Source organism: Chroicocephalus ridibundus, chromosome 18 (genome assembly GCF_963924245.1).
Source record: "Chroicocephalus ridibundus chromosome 18, bChrRid1.1, whole genome shotgun sequence".
Taxonomy (NCBI): domain Eukaryota; kingdom Metazoa; phylum Chordata; class Aves; order Charadriiformes; family Laridae; genus Chroicocephalus; species Chroicocephalus ridibundus.
The window spans coordinates 4,674,577-4,696,290 of NC_086301.1; the positions used below are offsets into that span (position 1 = coordinate 4,674,577).

Here is a 21,714-nt window from a genome sequence, read left to right on the forward strand (position 1 = left end):
CTGGGTCCTTTAGGTGATGACTCTGTAATACCACCCTCCTCAATAATAATCATCACCATGCTTTATCGCTCCCCTTCATACCAGAGTGATTGCCAGGAAAGACTGGTTTGCTTGATATGGATCCAGGTGGACAAAACCATCCAGGCATGCACAGTCCATCTGGTCTTGCTAGGCCCGGCTTGGAACAGACCCTTCCAGGGGGACACAGCTGGCACTTAGAAGCATCCCAGATATTTAAAGCTTCACTGTAGGTTCCAGGGGGACAAGGATACTGTGTGGCAAATTCTGTATGCCTGGGGCAATAGTGACCTAGGAAAGAAAAGACAGGTTTCATAAAGGTTAACACCCACTGTTAATAGTGTGGAAAGAATACTCAACCTGCACACACAGCATTCTCTTCATCTCTGAGAAGGACTGATCCCAAGCTATGATGGTGGGCCCGTCTTGCAATTTATCACTACTCTGCAATAGCTACGGCACATTGGCTGCGTAAAATTAAGCTGATCAGGGCTGAGGATTAGCGATAGTTTTAATAGCATGTAGTCTTTTAATGAGAAGATCTCAAAGCGTCAAAGCGAGAAGATCTCAAAGGTTTACTGTCAAAACTGTTTGCTCCATTTACCACTTCCCACATTGAGACAGGAAGTGAATCCCAAAGAACTTATGTGCTTTCATCAAGATGATTGATCTGTCCAGTGGAAGAAATTCATGCCTCATGCAACAAGTCCAACGGCAAACCTACTCCAAAAAGCTGCAGGGGCATCTGCTTAATGCCTTAAACAAAATTTCCCATAATGAGTGGGCAGGTGCCATCAGACCTACCTGCAGGGCAATCTGTGTAGTTTGTGGAAGCAGTTGTGCAGTAAAAGCCTTCTGGACACTCCAAACACTGTGCCATGCCCCAAGACGGGCTGTAACTCCCTGCAGGGCATGGCTGGGCTCTGCTGCTCCCCACAACACAGTAATGTCCAGGTGGACATGGTCCTCCACTGACTGTTGTCTTTGAAGAAAAACACCGCAGTTACAGTCTACAAGCTCAGAGGACAGCCTTGCAAAAAGATCTGTGTCAGATTCTAATGGTGAAGAGAATTAGACATGCAGTATCAAATCCTGTGCTCATCCTTCAGTCCTTAAGGCTACACACCTATCCTTTTCCAAAATAAGGGATCAGAATTCTGCCCATAACAAATCTCGCTGGGCTGGCCATTTGGAAGATGGCACCACCCTTTCTTCATTCATAGCCTGCAGAGAGCTGTGGCATAAACCCAGTGTCTTACCAAGTTATCGTCTTTAAAAAATTCTTAGCATATTTTGCCTAGGAGGAGGGCGGACAGATGCAGTATTCTAATCAAACTCATGCACTCCTAACCTCCGTAATTTTAATCTGATAAGGCATTCCACTCTGCTTTGCGGCATCAATATGCAAAGACAGAACTATTTTTGGTCAGCTTTTAGACGTAAAAGCTGAAAGGAGGCCAGGTGTATTTTGCCACCTCTAGCCCCTTTGACTACCAATAAACCAGATGGACCTGATAAAGAAGATAATGTAGTAAGGGACAGTTTAATCTAGGGCAAAAGAACTAAGGTGACCTTATGGTCTTCAGTTCCACAGGTATGACATTTTACACTATTTACATCACAAGCACAGCTTACCCTAGGAGGTTTAGGAGAAATGGTTCCTCCACTACAGTAGAATCCAGCCTCACAAAGTCCAGTTGGAGACACAAGTCCAGTTCCATTGCAGAAATACCCTGAAATTAAGAGGGACCACAAAAGGACCATAATGATATTGGTCACACAGACAACAGCAAGTACGTAATGAGGAAATAATCACTGAAGCCTCATGTTTGATGTCACCCACATCTATTCTTCTGGAGATGCTTTCCCTGGAATAGCTGGAAGTACAAAGCTTACATACGTGAACAAACAGCACTCCTTGTATCGTCTCTAAGTACAAAAGCATCTAGAGAAAGGGTGGTAAGGGAAGCTAAGAGCACAGAAGCTTGTGCCTCACTGTAAGTATCCTCTTATGTGGAAAAGTGGCAGATTCAGTTTCTCTGTGCTGTATTTAACATCTCTCTCCAAGAAAGCAGCTGTTCATGATGGCCTGCTCTAGAACCACAAAGTTCCTCAGGAGCCCTAGAAATGCTGGTATCTGGCTAGAATCTTGTTAATCCTTTCTTTCAATATTGTACCTGCATCACATAGGAGACAGTCCTCAATCCCAGTATTCCCAGTTGAGTTGCTATAATAACCAGGAGGACATGGCTGCGGAAAGGCAGAGCCCAGAGGACAGTAAGTTCCCTTTGGGCACGTGTTCCCCAGAAGACCATCTGTAGGTGTTGGACTAGAGACACCTCCGCTGCAGTAGAACCCAGCCAAACAGGGTCCTGTAACATGCGACTGCCCTGCAAGCACACAGTAGTGCCCTGAAAAAGCAATGCAATGCCATTAGTACTGCCAGAAAAAAACAGGAAAATATTTCAGAGAACAAGCTACATACTTACACAATTCATCCACTGAACCACTGAAGCTCAAGAACATTCAACATACATTTTCATACATTCTCCCATGACCATCCTGAGATATGCTTATTTGCTGTTTACCTGGGTCACAGGGGGTGCAGTGAGACATCAGGCTGCTTCCAGACTGTGGGTTGTAAGTCCCCTTAGGACATGGGAACTGAGTTGCAGAAGCAGTACCGGTAGGGCAGTAGTGGCCAGTTGAACATTCATTCTCCAAAAAGGAAGAGGAATTTTTGGGGCAGAAGAATCTGGTCCAAAGAGAGATTTAAAAAAAGGAGGGAAAAAAAAAAAGACATCTTCTAGCATTATTCTATCCACAAGTACCTGAATAATGACTTAATGGTGAGACTGGATAGTCTAATGTGGCTGCTGCATTGTGCTGTATTGACCACAAAAGAGACCTACTTATGCATATTACTACATTCTTAGTTGTTTCCTCGTATGACAAATTGATGGCATAATTGCAAAAGCCACAGAGACATAATTTTCTTAACTTGAGTCATAACACATCCAGGCTGTGATTCATCAACTTGTACAAGTCAAACAAGGTCAAATCCAGTCAGTAATTGGAGATGAATTCCCCAAGGAAAAACCAGACTCGGCATCAGGTGCTACACAAGATCCTCTTACCCTTCAACAGGCTTCTGCCAGCCTGTTGCCAAGAGAACCATCAGACGTGAAAAAAGTCTATGGTGTCAATGGTTTCCTTGTTCTGAATAGCCTTCTGATCTAAATTCCCTTGCAGTGTAGTTGTACCCGGGTTTAGGACTTTGCCTGATCCCATAATCAATTATACAGTGTCGCTTAACAGTGCCCAACAGCTGCTCTGCTCAGAGACAAGTGCCTTTCAGTAGTAAAAATAACTAATTTTCCCACCACACATTCCTTCATGACGATTGCATAAACAATTTCCAATATGTATATTAAAATATTAGTATATTTCCAATACTTACATTGTAATATTAGTATATTATACATACAACGCTAAGACCACTGTCTCACTCTTACCCTTTAGGACAGGGGAGGCAACTGGCTTGCCTTTGTGAAGGGTTATAGGACCCTGCTGGACAAGCAATTGGAAGAGCTGTGCCCTTGGGACAGAAATACCCTGGAAAAGAAAGAAAAGATCAGAATCAGCACTCTTTGGAAAAATCAAAGACGAACCAGACATTTAAGTGGGACCTTAACTCACCCTGGGGACATGGCTGTGGCTTGTCACCAGAGACACAGTATTCACCCACTGGGCAAGCATAGCACTGTTCTCCACGGGTGTGAGGCATGTAGGAGCCAGGGGGGCACGGTGCTGGACTCCTGGATCCAAGAGGACAAAAGTGACTGACTGGACATGGAGCTCCTGAGAGGCCATCAGTGGGTGTTGGGGTCTGGGCCCTAGTGATGCAGTAGTACCTGCAGCCGTGAATACAGGAACATACGCTGTTATTTCAAAAGGGTAAAGACAACCCCTTGTAGAACACCTCTCCTTACAGAGTACGTAATTGTGTTTGCTCTTCTACTTACCCTGGGCTGCAGTGTCCCGAGGGGGCCCTCTGCCCAGAGCTATTGCAGTAATATCCCCCAGGGCAAGGCTGGCATTCCTGCAAACTCCTACTGCCTTCACTGCCAGACCACGTGCCAGGAGGGCACTGTAACGGAAGTGGTACGCCTGGCAAAATCAATTGCACCAGAGTGAGGAAACGCCACCTCATGCTTTCTATGAATTATGAAAAATTATACTTTAGCAAGGCACCCAACCTTCAGGACAATAATGACCAGGAGGACAAGGAAGTCCTGATTCTCCATCTTGGGGGTTTCTTACTCGAGCACCGCTTTTGCACCAGAATCCCTCAGCACAGTCTCCTAGAAGATAGAATAACATATACAAAATACATAAATATATTAAAATAATAGACACATAAATGCAAATTTCAGAATACAGACTGAAATACAGTCATTTGCTGTGCCACTGTGCAGAGCCACCTGCCAGTCTACTAATTAGTGATCAAACAGAGGAGTTGCTTTTAAGTGTAAGGAGCGCAGAATGGGTAGCAGACACCACACTGACAGTTCCTAGAGAGGGAAGCACTTTATCGAGCTCAGACTGAGTGCTGCCTCCATATTTGGACAAGTACTCAAGCATTTCTCTTTAGGCATATATTCAGCACATCCTTAAACAAAGCCTAAAACATTGAGAATGTTATTGAAGCGCTTTACTGAATTAGGGCCTTTATCTATACAGGACAAGGAGCGACGAAAAATCATCAGAGCTGTGCAAAAAAAAAAATCTTAGAAAAAAAATGGAGAGATTTCATTGCTGGGTATTGTGCCCTCTCTTTCTCTGCTAAGCCTAATCGCATGTGCATCTATTATGTGAAAGGATTAGTTCTTCAAGAACTAGGCTGAAAAAAGAAACTAATTCTAAAAAGAATGCCAGACAGGTTTGACACTGAAAAATTCCCCAGTGGATTTTTTGATGAGGTAACATACAAGGAATTCGTGTTTCTGCAGTCCCTCTCTCACTTCTTGTTCAGAAAAAAGTAATCTTTTTCTTTCTTGGACGGTTCTTAAGAAGTGAAATGGGACAGTTTACCTTAGCTGAGATCAGAATCCTGGAGTCCTAACTCCGATCCCTGGTGCTAGCCACCAGCCATTGACATGACTCTCTAGCAGTAGCGAATATGCTCAGAACAGCAATATACCTGTTGGGGCAGCAAGTCCAGAGAATTCACAGTATTTTCCTGGTGGGCATCTCTGACATTCCTTGATAGTTTTCAGTTTTTGCCTTGGTCCAAAGGTTCCTGCAGGGCACCTGTACTGAGTGCTCCTGTTCGTCCCTGGTGGGCAATAAAAACCTTGCGGGCATGGGTAAAGGGTAAAATCAATAACTGGCCCTTGCTGGCTGTCACAGTAATAGCCTGCAGTGAAGACAGAGGAAAGTGAGCTAAATTAGTCACTGAGAGAGACTAGCTATTGAGGTGCTGCTCATTAAAAGAGAAGACTCCTAACAGGTTCTCCCAGGCACACAAAGCACCTTACTGGCCACTCAAAAAATAAATCTACTGCTGACCTTAAATTACTATTGATCTGAATCACACTCCTGCTGGGACAAATATACCATCAAATCCTTCCACTTGCTGCACTCTTTAGAAGGAAACTTACCACCCAGTGATCCCCAGAACACAGGAAAAACTTACAGGTGGCACAGGAAAACACTTAGGGACACAGCATTGGTCTTTCTGTTTCCTTTCAGTTACTGAAACCCCTCAGATAAAGTTTTCACACTGAACATCAGAGTTTTCCCTTGCTAATATTTTAATTTTTCAGAATACACAGAAGGTAACATTTCTGCTTTCACATCTGGATTACTTTAACCTCTAATGGCCTTTTCACACAGAGCCAGAAATTGTTCTTCTGCAGTCAAGAGAAGGAAACGACCAAGGTAGGCAGCAAGTCTCTGAACTTCCATCCCTGGGAAGGCTCAAGAGTCAATAATAAGCAGCCATCTCTAGTATGAGGATGCACAGAGTAACACTGTGATATTGTGAAAAACGTAACTCCTATTTTCTGGATGCCTGTACAGTCTACAGCACCTCTCTGACTCCTGTCTGATCTCCCAGCAGGGGAATGGCATTTCCATCTTTGGCTTTTCCACCCTAAACCACTGACTCACAGAAAGACATTTATTTTGATCCTGTCCAATACAAACAAATACGTGCTGCTTTGAGCATGTCCCCAGAGACTTCGTCAATCTGCAGTGCACTTTATTTACAATTTACCTTCCGAGCACTCTCCAGTTGGGGCACTGAGGCCAGGTACTTCACAATAGAAGCCAGAGGGGCAAGGCTGGCACTCGGAAAGCGTTCTCCTTCCTGGAAGGCTGGAAAATGTGCCAGCTGGGCAGAGCCTGGGTACTGCTGATGCTGCAGCTGTGAGAACAGAAGCAAGACAGAGAGAAATGAACAATAAAAGAACGAATGAGATCGCTGCATTCAGGGATAAGATGAGCACACAGCAGCATGGAAACACGATCTGTAAAGTCGTATTTTTCACTCATAGATCAAACAATTCTGCATGGGAGAGGACAGACATTATTAGCTTCATTTTACCAAGGGAAACAGAGCTGAAGCTAATTACATTCTAAAGACAGACAAGTTTAGGCATTGAGTCAGAACAGACCAGGGCAAGAACTAGGGGAAGAATACAGGGACTTTGGGTACTCTGGTCAGACCCTGGCAAGTTGGCCACCACGATGTCAAAATCACCCATCAGTTTTTCAGGTATTATATGACATGAAATTTTCAGTATTTCAGCTATTATGTGACACGAAATTTTTAGTCCTGATTGTTGCTGGATACTTACTGCAGTAAGTCCCCACAGGGCAGATATTCCCAGTCACACCATCTGTTGGTTTAGGGAGAGCTGCTTCACCTTTACAGTAAAACCCAGCAGTACATTCCCCACTGGGGACAGACAGACCTGGAAGACAGAGGATAATGGTGCTCAAAATACTAAAACAAAGGGAGAAAAGCAGGAAAAACAACCACTCACAGTCTCCCTCCATGAGACACCAAAGGCATCTTACTCTACCATCACAGCTCTATGGAAGGAAGTATTAGGATAAAAACAGCTCAAATTTAACATACTGAAAGAATACTGAAAGGACAGAAAAGGAGTGTGAGAAAATGAAGCAGCAGTCGGTATCCCAGCACCTGCAGGCTCTGCAGATGCAGAGAAAACAGGGGATTCTGACAGGAAACCCTGATCCTCCATGTTTGTATGTGTGTTTGTAGTGGTCCTCTGAAGATGGAAACACGGCCACAGAGGCAAAGTGACTCACTCAAGGTCACACAGCAAATTCTGGTCAAAGTCAGGTTTATCACTCAGAAGCAGAACTTAACTTCAGGGTCCTCTAACGAATTCTTAAAAGAGCAAACATTTCCTTGTCCACACAACGCCTTTATTTTAACTCCCCTCAAAACAGATCACTCCTGTTCTCCAAAGACACTAACCTGAGGCATTGCAGTAAAACCCTGGAGGGCAAGGGAGAGGCTCTGGGCTTCCTTTGGGGCAATAGAAACCAGCGATGCACTTCCCTCCAGTGGCAGTGGCCGGACAGAGGCAGTTGGCATTGGTATAGTTATCCAGATCAAAAGGCCGTGAGGTCCAAGCAGCTGAGATGCAAAACCAGCCTGAGAAGAGAAAACACGACTGAGAAGTTCTAGCAATCACAGAGCCCCACAAATTACCACGAATAAAGCAGCTGGGATGACCTTGCATGTAATGTCTGCAGAGCACAACCACAAGCACGCAGAACATGGAACACACTAATATCGCCAAAGTTTAACACCACCATGGCATAACTTTCCATGCAATGGTACATGCAATGATGCCTCTATATATAACACCACATCAGTAAAGATGCTAAGAGATCTTACAACCTTAAGTTCAGTATTTTTGCTTTATGGGCACAGTGCTCAATTCAGACTGGCCAGGCTGTGGTAATAGCTGCAGGATATATGCATCAGCCTCCCAAACACACTGCCCCCAAGCGCTGTGTAATACGACAGCCAAACAGATCCAGACTCACCTGCATCACACTTGCCTGAGGCAGCTGTCAAGTTCTCCTTCCCACAGAAGTGCCCAGGTGGACATGGCAAGCAGCTATCCAAGCTCTGTGTCATGGGATCGGGATTATAGTAGCCCCGCGGACAGGGAAACTCAGTAGCAAACCTGGTTCCTTCGGAATAAAGAGAGCAAGAATCTTTCATGCATGATAAATACTGTCTTGGCTACTAATCCTGCCATATCCCTTTATGCCATCTTTGCCAGTTTATCTCATTGCTGATCTCTATGGTGCACAGCTTGCCCCTCATAGCAACGACAGTCTCTGAGCACTGCTTAGTTTGCCTGCGAGGGTGTTAAGCAACAGCCTTATCTATAGTTTAAAAGATTGGGCCTTTTTTCTGTGAAGAACCAGTGAAACTGAAAACGTTTTGTTCACGGAGATGATTTCTTGCCTTTAAGAAGGGTGTTTCAGCCTGGCCAATGGATCGCCTTGTCCCGTGGGCCCATCTCACCTTTGGGGCAGTAAAAGCCAGCTGGGCAAGGATTCATATTGTAGCTGGTGGTATTTTCTGGGCAGTAGTAGCCTGCAGCACAAGGGAAGCATGCAGCTTGTCTGGTGAGGTTATTGTAAGTCCCTGCAAGGCAGGGTAAGGGAAAGCTGGTTCCTTCTGGGCAGAAGTGGCTGACAGGACAAGGGCCTCCTTTCTCCCACATACCTAGGACACAGAAAGTAGAAGAGACATGGACAATAAAGGGAGCTGCCGAGGGAGAGACAATGCCAACAGAGGGAGCTAACATCCCACCCAATGAGGATCATGTCTTCTCTGGGATCCCAGAAGATCAAGAGGATGCACAACGAAGTAACTAGAATGACCACCATATCCCAGCTTTGGCATCATTTGATGCAGTGTCACCATGTCTCTCCCCTCCCTGCTTCACAGGCAAAGTCACAACAAAGTATATTTAACAGATCAGCTTTCTGAACACTCCACATATACCAGGAATTCTGAAGAATATGGAATTGTCCACTAGGAACTTGGAACCCTTCCCTAGAAATTACTATTTCTGAGACACAATAAAATGTCAAGGAGGAATCAGGCTACATCCATTACAGGCAGGAACCCATAACTTTCCCAATGTTCAATGCAAGTATCTCATTCAATAACACAGACTGGTGGACCATCTGCTGCTTCATCCTTGGCATGGATGCAGCGGTACAAATACCTCAAACAAAATTAATATGGGCTGCCTGGATGATTAAGAGAAGGCAGAGGCAGGAATACTGGGGAAAAAGGTGGCATTTTTTAAAGCCACCTGTTGCCAAACCCCCTAATTATTGGACATAGGCAGGTGAAGACACTGACGTTTGCCCAGTGCAGCTCACCAGAAGGCGATGGTGAGGAAGCTCCAGACAGGCAGTAGTACCCAGCTGAACAGGGTCCCGAGGGTGCCATGAGGCCAGCAGAGCTGCAGTAATATCCAGATGGACACGCTGTGCAGCTGGAGTCCTGCCAGTTGTAGAGCCTGGTGAGGGACATAAGCAGGCTTTCTGTTGGCAAGTGTGCAAGTTCAGCAGGTAGACCATCGATGCCTACACGTCTGGCCAAGTGAAAACAACGACGAAGCTTTTATTATCAATGCAAAGATGTGTCTAATGGGTCGTACCGAGCTGTACTCTGTTGCTTAAAGGACTAAGGGAGAAATTAAAAAAGAATAGGAAAATAAAAATTATAAAAATTAGCATCAACAGAACCAAGAAGCTTACCTGTCTGAGTAAGTGCCCACAGGGCACTGCTGTGGGATGCTTGTGCCAGCTGGGCAGAAGTGTCCAGGTGGGCATGGGCCACCAGTGCTCGTGTTCATGGCTCCATCAGGGTTTGGGACACTTGCTCCTACACGAGGAAGACAGAACAAAGGTATCCTGAATGATACGGGCTGCTATTCATAGGCAAGTCGGTCCCCCGTGCCCAAAGAAACATTTCCATAGACGCAATAAGAAAACAGCTGATTGTTACTTATGACAACAAAGCAAAAAATCTATAGTGGAATGGAATAATTAACAGGAAGTACCATAGGGGAACAGAACCATTTGGATGGTTTTCCTTGATACTTTATTTCACTGTAGACCTACTGCTCTAAAAGCTGGGATGTCAGGGAGGAAGGATACGATGACCACATGTTATACAGTTATCTCTAAAGCCTCTACAATAATGTGAGCTTTAACTATAGCTCACAAAACCCTTCTCTGGCATGCATCATCATCTCTAATGTACAGCCAGCAAAACTGATACCCAGAAGAGAACAGCTTACATGAGTCCCCACTGCTGCAACCAGGACTAAAGTTAGTGATCCCCAATGCCCATCTCCCATGCTAAACTCGGAATCATCCGCTTGTGGAAGGGGCCAGTATGTACAGAAGCTATTGGATTTATATGAGAATATTGGAAGCATCTATTCAAGTTCAAAGGCCTGTCATCCACACTGCAAAACATGGATCCGAATGCTGACTGCACTAGAGTTGACGGCTGTTTCAGAGCAGTCTCCGGGCTTACATGCTAGTTGGCAAATAGAAAGTTAGGAACTAAAAAGACTTTCAGTTTCTAATGAATGGTCCCTTTTCACTGGTGTGCCAAACACTGCACAAAGTTAGCTGCAAGCGTTTCCTTTAAATTGGACTGCATCCAAAGGTCTCTTAAGTTCGGACTTGATCTTCGTAAAACATTCATGACAACTGCCCTGCAGAGAGCACAGAAATTGGTAAAGACCTGAAAGAAATTTTGAGGAAGGGATGAACTGCCAGATCCAAACAGTCAAAAACAGAGAGTTAGGCTTATAAAATATGTATTTGTGAGGTTTTCGGCTTCTGCAGTTAGCTCTCACTTCACCCGTTCCTTAATAATTGCAAGGACACAGTAACTTACTTAAAAGTAAAGTAAATGCCAAGATCCTTATTAAGTCACCTAAACTCAGGTCCTGTGGTTCTATGAAACGTATCAAACACTAATCCTCAGCAGCATGGTTACAGCATGCAGCACAGAAAATTCAATGTTACTGAATACTGTGCGGAAGGACTGGATGAAGTTGCCACTACCTTCCTAGCTGTCTGTAGTGCTTTGTCCCTACAAATACGAACTCTTATTTTATACAAACACCATCCGAAAGCTGCCAGGAAACTTGCTCACAACAGTGAAATTCCTACGGTAACAACTTGTTTGAGTCTACTTCTTGCAGTTTTGCCTAAGTCCTTCTACTAGCCTCAGAAAGCAGGTATTTGGCTAGAGAAACTTCTGATGTGAGTGAGTATAGCCTTATCACATAGCTGCATTCCTCAGGCTATCCTGGAGCTCTCTGCAATAAAAGCCAGGGAGAGACTGTACAGAGAATGTACAAACCCCAGTTCTTAAAGGGCCACAGCTTACTACTTTTTCACTTCCTTTTTTGCACTGTGAACACTAAAGTGCATACCTCCCATGCAGAAGAATCCCGGCCAGCAAGGACCACTTGGAGAGGATAATCCCCATTCTCCACAGAACATTCCTGGAAGACAACAGAGGGAAAAGAGTATCAGTAAACTGGGAGAAAAAAACAGGAGAGCTGCTGTGCTGCATGCACTGACTGGAAGGTAAAGAGGAAGACTATGAGAGCGCCATTCCCTTAGCATCAGCACAACTGGGACAACACTGCACTCCAGCTCAGATCACGCTCCTCTGGGAAACCCTGAGTGTAAACAAAACTCGTCTGCGGAGCCCCAAAAAACACCTGTAGTTCACTGGGGGACACTACCAGTGGGACAAGGAGCCTCCTTTGACTGTGTATTTGTATGTTTGCATTTCCTAGAGGTGAAACACATATTGGTGGATTAGGAAAAGAGATATGCAGAGGTCACCCCCTTAGACACCGCCCTACATGGACCATCAGAGTATTCGGTCATTTCCTCACCTGCAGGGCACTCCTGACACCTCTCGGCCTGGCTGAGGCCATAGGAGGGGTTGTAAGTCCCAGGGGGACAAGGATAAAAACTGATTCCAGTTTCCTGAGGGCAATAGAAGCCAGGAGGACAGCGACGTCTTAGTCCTTTTGAACAGTGAAACCCAGCAGGACAAGGAGAGCATTTGTCTTGACCTGTGAAGGAAACACAGGAATTAAAAGGAACCACGTAACAAAGTGGAAAAAAATACCACATGCACAACTTCCCTCTGCCTGCTTGTGCACTTAAAGAAGCAGAAATCGAAATACAGTCCCTCTGTAAGCCCTCCTGCAATAACTGGACTTCAAACACCAACCTTCTCCCAGGAGCGTTTGATTCAGCAAGCTTCTCAATTCCACTTTACCAGCCCCAGAGTGCCAGTAACCTCCACATCTCACATAGGTGGCAGACAGAACAGGAAGGCTATCTAGTTAACTGCTCACTAGCTTTCTGTGCACTGAGTGTCACTGCTACAATCCTAATACATGAGCTGCTGCAGGGGTGAAATACATTCCCCACATGACACCAGGACCAAAAAACCCAACAACAACCAACAAAAAAAACCCCAAACCCCTTTCTCTGCTACCCCTGCAAATACTGAATGCTCATAATGGCCAGAAGCTATGAAGACATTCTTGGATATAGATGCAGAGTATGATTTGTGTTTCTATCTCCCCCAAGTCACACTAAAGTTGCAAAGATCCAGTTCCTTACCTGCTGCATTACTGTATTCTCCAGTGGGGCAGGGAGAAGGTGCTGCCGAGCCTGCAGGGCAGAAATGTCCTCTAGGACAGAGATCTCCAGAGATACCATCCTCTGGCTTTGCAGTCTTCGTCCTTCCTGTGCAGTAATACCCTTAAAGCAGAAAGCATTTGAATCCTGTCTCACATTCAAAACCAACTGAATTTCTAAGTAGCTGAAGAACTTTGTCTCACCTTGTGCACAAAGTCCTACAGGAGCATCTTGGCCAGACATATTGCAGAAAAATCCAGGGGCACAAGGCAGACACCAAGTGGCATCCTGGGCTCCTCTCTGTCCATTCCAGGTGCCAGCAGGGCATGGCATCTCTTTTGGGCGTGTCGTGCCAGCAGGGCAATAATGTCCTTGTGGGCACAGATCTCCAAACGGAAGACCCACCTGAAGTAACGAAAATAAAATTAATAAGGTTTATAAAAGCTTTTGTAGTGCCAAAACGTCTGAAGCAATGCAAGATATTCAGTACTCACAGGTGAGGAGCTGCTGGAACCTTGAATGCAGTAATATCCTGGCTGGCAATGTCCTTCTGGCTCAGTCAGACCAGCCACGCTGCAGTACATGCCTGCTGGGCAGGGCTTGCATGAACCTGCCCTGACTACATCTGTGTAAGTTCCCTGCACAAAAGAAAGAGTACCAGTGAATGCCCCTTGCCAAGGGTCTGGAAGCCTGCTGAAATGTTCTACTTTAAAAACAAGCCCATATTTGATTCTTACCGCTGGACATGGGAGAGGCAAGGAACTTCCAGCCAAGCAAAAATGCCCTGTGGGACAATCCTGGGGTGCAGCCAGGCCTGTCTCATTGCAGAATGTACCCTCTGGACAGTCCCTACAAAGAGACTGACCACGGCCCTGAAGAAGGAACAGATAAACAACTTGGTAGCTGTGAGGTATTACTGCCTACCACATGAATGAATAAACTTTGTACATTCTACCCACACCCAGAGACTCCCTACTAGAAAATAAACACCCTGAAGCAAATGAATTGCAGTCCAAATGCAGACTTGTGGTATCTGAATAACACCTTGCACCACTAAAGCAGTGGCAGGCACAGCCCTGATGTAATACAGCAGTAAGGCACATGTTAATTCACCCATGCTTGGCTAAAGCCTCGCCAGCCCGCTTCTCAACTTGTACCATGTAAGAAAACTTAAGAAAAACTGCCAAATGAGCTACAGACACCAGTGCTGGACTGATGGATCTGATGTCCTGACCCAAACCTTTTTAGTTCTGCACAGAGTTCTTCTGCTGCAGGGTAAAAGCAAAGGAGGCGGTGATTACCCAGCTTAGGAGAAAACTTAAGTCCCCCTTTTTTTAAGCTGACCACTTGCCTCATGAATGTCTCATGAATTTCTGTTCACACACTTCACAGTTTCCGAGGGCTCTGATGACCCCACGGTGTATACTAGCATACTTACGGGCTGGAAGCTGCCAAGAGGACATGGCTCTGGCTTGAAAGCTCCTGTTAAGGAATAATGTCCCTCCATCACCACCTGCTGAAGAGCACTTTTGGCACCTCCTGTACAAAAGTAGCCAGGTTCACACGGTCCCGAGGGAGCTTGGTTATTTGTCCCATCACAATACAGGCTATGAGGGGAAAAACAAAAACCTTGGGTAGCAATAATTCCTTTTGTCACTGGACAATTAGCGAATTATACTATCTGGTAATATAAAAAGGACTACCCAATTAGTATTAACAAGAAAGTTTACGCAACAGCTGCTAGGTCAAACCATCCTGCACTATAGACATAATGTGTCTCAACAGAAGCCAGCGAACAGCAAAAGCTGTGAGACAACTCAGACAATTCAAATTCCTTATTGTAAATCTACTGATAGGCAGATGTAGCCATGGAGAATGCAGGTAGCGCATTTGCACTAGAATCCTGGGATCAGAAGGACTCTTCTGCAAGAGGGCTGAAGGTAAGGATGGGTCGCTGTGGCAACAAACTTGAGGGATGAACAATCCCTTTGCAATGGGACAGAACCGAGACACATTCTTTGACTCTCACCCAGGCGGGCAGTCTAAGCACTCCTGGAGGCTTCTCAACCCACTCACGTTGCTGTAAGTTCCCGGAGGACAGGGGATAGGTAAGGGAGAGCCAGGTGGACAGTATGCCCCAGCAGAACACACGTCTCCCGTCACACCATCTGTAGGCGACTGAAATTGGAAAAGATGACATTCAAAAAAAGGAGTAAATGGGGTTAAAACATTTAAGGTATCATACTGATTTGGGCCCAAGGCAATAAAGAAAATTAAAACAGAGACATACTCTGTTGTACAGAGAACAGACAACAGCTGCTGAAGGGAAATGTAGCAGAAAAAGAATAAATATGGATGACCTTTTTATACTAGCAATCCCCCTGTGATTCACACCCACTGAACTTTTCACCTGTAGCCTTTTCACTGGGCTACATTTTTAATTAAGGGGGTGTTAGTGTTAAGAGGCAAAAATATGACATGCTTACATTGCCTTTGAGGGCAGCATGAGCGGTACTCATGCCAGAAACTTGAATGTGAGCAGTACAAAATTGTGACTCTTGAAGTCACTGGATTAGTGAAAAGTACTGCAGTGGAAAAAACCACCTCAGTGGAGCACAATTAGGTAAGGAGGAGAAAAACCTCCCCTGTGACTTACTGGAGTGAGGGCCCTGCCCTGGCAGTAGAATCCAGCCTTACAGGGACCACTGGGCCCAGTCTGTCCTGGAGCAGCACAATAGAAACCATGGCCACAAGGGCTGCACTCCGAGGGTCTGGACAGCCCCTTCTTGTTACTGTATGTACCCTCGGGGCAGGGTTCAGGTTTAGAGCTGCCTTCGACACAGTAAAAGCCCTGCAACACAAAGCCAGTTTAATACAGCATTTAAGGCTCTTCTTTTCAATAGACCCCCACATTAGGTAACCATGAAAGAACAACTCACTGGTGGGCAAGTTTTGGGCTCTGACATGGCAGGAGAGTCACAGTAGTACCCAGGTAGACATGGTTTGCAAGTGTCTTCACCCTCTATGCTGGAATTATCCCAGAAGAAGCCTGGCATACAGGGGAAGGAGAAAGGGAATCCAGTCCCCGGAGGGCAGTTATAGCCAGGTGGGCAATCCCCTGTCTGGAAAGCAAAACACAGAGTCAGGCACAGTCTTGTTATCTTTTTCTGAGCAGGGAAGAGGAATCTGTTAAGATTCAACATACAAAGATCCAGGCTTCATCTACAATTTGAAAAACCTGGTTTTTTTGTTTGTTTTTTTTTTTTTTTTTACTGCAAGAAAATGGGCAGAAGAGACGAAAGGAAAGGATTTCACAATCTTATCACTAAAATTCTGACCATGTAGGATAATTATTTTAGGCGAGATTGTTTTAAGGTAAAATCCTGTCATTGAGACAGGCCCTACATGTTGCCTATACAATTGTGGGGAAGATGCTCTTCTTCTGCACTTGGAAAAGAGCTGTAACTGGGATAAGAGTTATCACCTCTCTCTCTTAACTAAAAGCATGGATTCACCCATGTGAAAGAGAATCCAACTTCTTTTTTTACTCTTAATAGAGGCTTCTTTTTTTAACTGCTATTAATATTTGAAGAGCTCACTCTTTCCAGATACAAGACAATCACAATGAAAGATCCTGAAACTCATTAGAGACAGAGCAGCACCAATTCCTGACCTTTGAACTCTCTTTCAAAACCTGCACTGACAGGCAGAAGGCAAAGTAAGGACAGAAAACATGCATTAAGCTGGCTCCACTAACAGCCGCAGCCTTTGGAAAAAAAACATCTGGAGAACCTGGGCTGTACTTACAGGGTGGAAAATTCCTGGAGGCTCAATCCCATCTCTGTAGCAGTACTTCCCTGCAGGGCAGGGCAAGCATTCATCAGCGCTGCTTAGACCCCTCTGCTCACCATAGGTCCCATTGGGGCAAGACATAGCATGCAAGCCCTTGAAATGAAATAGAAAAATGGGTCTTTAACATAATAATATGACCACTGCATCCCACAAGGCAAACATACAGCAACCGAAGATGTGAAAATAATTCTTCACAGTAACTGGGAACAAACATGGAAAAGCGACACAAGGAATCTGGTATCGATGCTGAAAAGATAGTATAACAGAATGGGGATCCAATCCTCTGTATTGTATACAGCATCTCAGAAAACGTTACCCCAATATTATGAACAGTTTCATGCAGGGCAAATACTGATAAGATCTATGAACACCAAGGGAGTACAAAAATAATTTAAAAAATTATTAGGAAAGGCTCCCATAGCAAGACTAATCCCAGTGCAGACTGTAACTGTACAGCTGACTTGATGAGCAAACGGTGAATCCCAAGGACCAAAGCAGATTCACTTACAGTATCTCCCCGGGGACAGTAGTATCCTCTTGGGCAGGCATTTGCACTGGCATCTGGAACAACTGCTTGTCCTTCTGGGCACAGGAGACCCCCTGGGCAAATCATAGCAAGGAGCATCACCTCCCGGCTGGTGTGCTCACTAGCACAGTAATGTCCAACAAGACATGGCAAGCAGGAGACTGAACCTTGGTCCTGCAACATGAAATGCACGTGGTTCCACTTCTAGAGAGCAAAAGAACCCCTGCACATTCGGCAAGTTGTGTTGAGGCACCAAACAAAGGAAACGAATGCAACCAACTCTACAGCAGACCCTATCGGTAAAGAAAACAGTCCACTAAAACACGGCCACTGAGCCACATCGCCCTTGGGAATTCATGACAGGACCCTACAACAATTATAAAACATTCCCTGTTATGCTCAGTAATACTACTGGAAACACTAAGACTTCCCTTTAAAAATTCCACTTCACCTAACCTATGAACAACAAACAGCATGCAATTCAGCGTATTCACCCTGCAGGCAAGAAAGCCAGCGCTTCCCAAGTGAGTAGTAATTCCCATCACCGCTTGCGGATTACCCATGTAAAAGGTTCTGATCCTCAGAACCATCAATCCAACACCCTTTGCCAGCAGGAGCAAAAAAAAGTGCAGACACATTCTCATCTTTCTTTGTTACACTGAACTCCGAAGTGCAAACAAGAAATAATCTAGGTCTATTTGCCACACATAAATCTCCATTCATCATTTCTCTCCTCTTCAATCTTAATAAAGGGTTCCAGTCATAACTACCAAATTTGTGCAGTGATAGAAAACTGTCCTGGGGAGAGATACTGGGGCCATTTGACAGGAGTGACAAGCCCTTTTCCCATCAACAAGGAAATACAGCAATTATCACTAGAATTACTCCTGACAGTTTTGCAGCAGATAAATAAGAAAAAGGCCTTAGCACCTGCTTGCAAAAAGTGTTGTGCCATCACTGGCTCCATCTTATTGTTTTACCTTCCAAAGTCAAGTTTAACTCCACTGCAATCAAATACTTACTTTTGAGCAGGACCTAAATACAAGTGTCTGCTCTCTGCCACTCCCCGGCCATACTTAAAATGAAAAGGGTTAAAATACATCACAAAACCCCAAAGTATCTACCACAACTACACACTGCCAGACACACGACAGATGTACTTAGACTGCTAGTGCAAGCCTCGAGTGGGAATAACAGCAAAAGCAGTACTGCACACGATACATACTTTTAGCATAATGTCTGGAGCAGCTCCAAACCTGACCGCACAGGAACATTCCCAGCGTCTTCTCCAGACTGGCACTTTCACAAGGGTCAAGCACAGGTGGCCAATATTGTTTAAAGCACTGTACACAATCACCCAAATACTGAGACCCGCCATGAAGGGAGATGGGCTCATTTTGGTGCCTCCTCTGAGGCACTCAAAGCCTCAACCTCCCCTTGAAGCTGCCCCTTCTGCCAAAATTCAGCCCTTATGCTGAACAAATGCCAGGATAAAATTATTACTACTTACCGAGAAGTTGCCGGCACCACATGTGCGAGGAGTAACAGTGCCAAGCTCAGGGCAGTAATACCCTCCAGGACATAGGATGCAGTCTGTTGCCACTTTTGCACCATGTTCCATGCTATAGGTTCCTCTGCAGGAGGAAATACAACAGAAGGTAGAGTCACAAATGGCAGCGAAGTGACCAAGAAAAGAACGGTGCAGCTCTAGTCTGCATTCTTAGTCTTTTATATAGAGGAAATCTACCATTTCTGGAGCCATGAAACTGCCTAATTCAGAAAAAACTTGCCTGGACCACTCAGTAACATTCAACGTGAAAGGAACTTGCAAACACTTCCTGTGCACGAAGATATTACTTAAAATCAGAAGTGTTCTGAAATGCCATGTGGAAATACTTTCTTCTGTACCTGCGTGTGTCAGAGACCCACAACTACCGCAGCACGTGTAGTGTACTTACACTGGGCATAGAACTGGCTTGGAGGTCCCACTGGTGCAGAAAGCTCCTGCAGGGCAAACACTGCAATCTTCCACTCTGCCATTTCCCAGCCTGGTACTGTACGTTCCTGCAGGGCAGGGGTACTGCGTGCCCCTCCACGTACCTTTCCAAAAAAGCAGAGAACCGTCCTAGTTCTTAATACAGCCTTGAAGACAGAAGGCAGTAAGTCCCCCTGTTCTTCATTGCTATTAAGTATTTATATGAGTTGCACGTAAAGACATATTTTTATGTATAAAAAAATCACCACTCACAGCTCCACGAACAACCACCACAAAAAAAAAATAATCACCGTTTAGCAAATATTGCAGAATCTTTGCAGGAAGTTTCAAATTTAGAATTGTGCTTGCAGCAGACACTTGACTGTGCATTTTAATTCTTTGCCAATTAAGGGAAAGAAAATAATGACACCAACACACTCAGTTCAAACACCATAGACTTAAAGTATTGATTATACAGAACAGACAGTTTGCTATCCAACTCCACACTGAAATAATTTTGTGCAAAAAAAATATGCTGATAAAGTCAGCGTGTGACTTCACCAGAGTCCACAAAATTTCTGAATACAGAAATAAATTGAATCTCCTTCATTCCTGCAAAAAGCTGCCTACCTTGAGGGCAGTAGTGCCCTGAGCTGCACATCCCAGTAGGAATATGGGCTCCTCCTACACAAAACCAGCCTGCAGGGCACGGTAAGCACTCCGCTTCCGAGGTCAGGCTTGTCCTATTGCTCCAGGTGCCTGGGGCACACTTGTGCTGCATCGGGTGCTTTGTGCCTGGTGGGCAGTAGTGACCAACGGGGCATGGAGTGGGAGGCTTCTGCTTCCCTCCTGTTCCTGTAAACACAAATTTAAGTAGCCTAATGGGCCACATACTGGCTTCACACAATCCAGTTCCATCATTTTCTTTTCAGCTCTGCTAGATGACCCTAAGTTAAGTCTTCTCCTCATTTTGAGCCTTTCTTCTATTTAAAATGGCATAACAATAATTACTTCACCATTGACGAGAGGCTCCATCACAGAACTGGCTACTAAAGCAATTATTCTTCAACTCAAGTATCCTGCACAGTACCCCTGTCCAAAGCTGGCATAGGCATTAAAGTGAAAAGGCCACCAATAAGCTAAAAATGTTGAAGACTGTAAAAACTGGCTATTTCCAGGTCACGAAGTTAAAACAGTAACAATGGGTGGCACAAAGAGAAAACTTCAGAGTAAAATTAAAATCAACTTGTCCAGAGGGCACGGCAGCCTCTGCAGTAACACTGAAGGGCAACTCTTTCCCATTTACCGTCACTGCGATACCTCACTGACCTGCTCTAGTACTTACTGGTAGGCTCTGTGATAGTGGGTACCACTTTGTCATAAAGCCACCTACCTCTCACGCAGACAAATCCAGCGGGGCACGTTTCACACTGCGACTTATCAAAGAGGTTGAAGTCATTGCCAACTGTTCCTGGAGGACAGGCATTGGTGGGAAAATGAGGGCTGGATGACCCCGCTGGGCACACGTACCTAACAAAACACAGCAGGCTAGTTGGGACAAATGTTTTCATGTAAGAGGGAGTCAAACTCTGTCCTACCAGAATACTAGGATGAATGCTGCAATGGGAAAGAGCTGAAGCACTTGATGCTGTGACTGACAGCAATGTAACTGACAACGAATAATGCAGAAATACTGAAAATGAAACATTGTAAATGGACTGGTTGTGTCATGCTTTTTTGACCAAAAGAAAAGTGGGTTATTCACCAGGTCGCGTTGTTCGTCACCATGGGATGTGTGGCCCAGCTTCATTCTTGTCTATTTTTACCACCTATTCTGTGGCAATAGCAGGCAGCAGTGCCTTCCACAAGAACAGTCTACATCGCTCTGATTTACCAGAAACTGCAATAAAACCTTGATATAGCAGAGGATGCCACCTGCACCTCCCTACGCACAATGCAAAACCAATGGAGGTGAAATACATGCACAGACACAAATAGAAGCACAGAAAGCAAGCGAGGCTTACCCTGGTAAGCACTCCGCATCAGGCTGGGGTAAGCCAGCCTGAGTACAAGCTCTCCCTGCTGGGCAGGCTCTGCAATCAGCGGCTTCATCCTGTCCTTGGAGAGGATTGTATGTACCGGGCTGGCATGCGACTGGATAACTTGCTCCAGCAGGACAGAAGTACCCAGCAGGGCACTTCAAACACAACCCGATTCCTACAGAGAAAGACGGCATTTAAGGTCCCAAAGGGAGCATGACCTACTGACAAAAGAGGGTCCCACAAAATATGATTCCTTTGCTTTCACCTACACAAAGAAAGTATGATGGAGGTTCATTCATAACAACAATAAAGTTACTGCAAAGCCAGAAGGTGGTGGTATTGGATTAGCTGAATGTTACTGCGGTTGAGTGGCTAATGGAAGCAGTAAAACCACCTGGACTGTGTTCTGAGAAGGAGAAATGAGATACATTTAAAAATAAACTAAAACATCAGCCTGAAAACACTCTGATGCAGGCATATTTAGTAAGGACAATGCTTAGGCCTTAGTTGTAAGAGAGCCTGAGGTTTCCACA

General features: G+C 45.0%; 1 protein-coding gene across 1 annotated transcript; it reads right to left on the reverse strand.

Annotated features, from left to right (window-relative positions):
• Positions 1-234: 234 nt before the first annotated feature.
• LOC134525055 (multiple epidermal growth factor-like domains protein 6) lies at positions 235-21,251 on the reverse strand. Its single transcript, XM_063355508.1, has 33 exons — positions 21,164-21,251; positions 20,533-20,610; positions 19,770-19,994; positions 19,123-19,264; positions 18,675-18,798; positions 17,147-17,338; positions 16,594-16,731; positions 15,726-15,908; positions 15,443-15,637; positions 14,816-14,964; positions 14,225-14,393; positions 13,524-13,658; positions 13,281-13,424; positions 12,990-13,191; positions 12,769-12,909; positions 12,027-12,209; positions 11,553-11,624; positions 9,853-9,979; positions 9,472-9,686; positions 8,600-8,803; positions 8,110-8,259; positions 7,532-7,711; positions 6,882-6,998; positions 6,299-6,448; positions 5,222-5,437; positions 4,278-4,382; positions 4,044-4,188; positions 3,718-3,932; positions 3,534-3,633; positions 2,607-2,773; positions 2,196-2,429; positions 1,654-1,751; positions 235-309 (listed from the first exon to the last, which is right to left on the reverse strand). Exons 1-33 carry the CDS (start codon positions 21,249-21,251, stop codon positions 235-237), a joined length of 5,058 nt encoding a protein of 1,685 aa, XP_063211578.1.
• Positions 21,252-21,714: the final 463 nt, after the last annotated feature.

Bases quoted from the DNA above. Each gene is read 5' to 3' on its own strand.
- LOC134525055 (XM_063355508.1), bottom strand. From the start codon at position 21,251: ATGAAGCCGCTGATTGCAGAGCCTGCCCAGCAGGGAGAGCTTGTACTC. The intron at 11,625-12,026 runs GTGAGGAAATGA...GTTGTCTTCCAG, and splicing joins GTGTCAGGAGTGCCCTGCAG to GAATGTTCTGTGGAGAATGG. The intron at 5,438-6,298 runs GTAAATTGTAAA...TCTTCACTGCAG, and splicing joins AACTGGAGAGTGCTCGGAAG to GCTATTACTGTGACAGCCAG.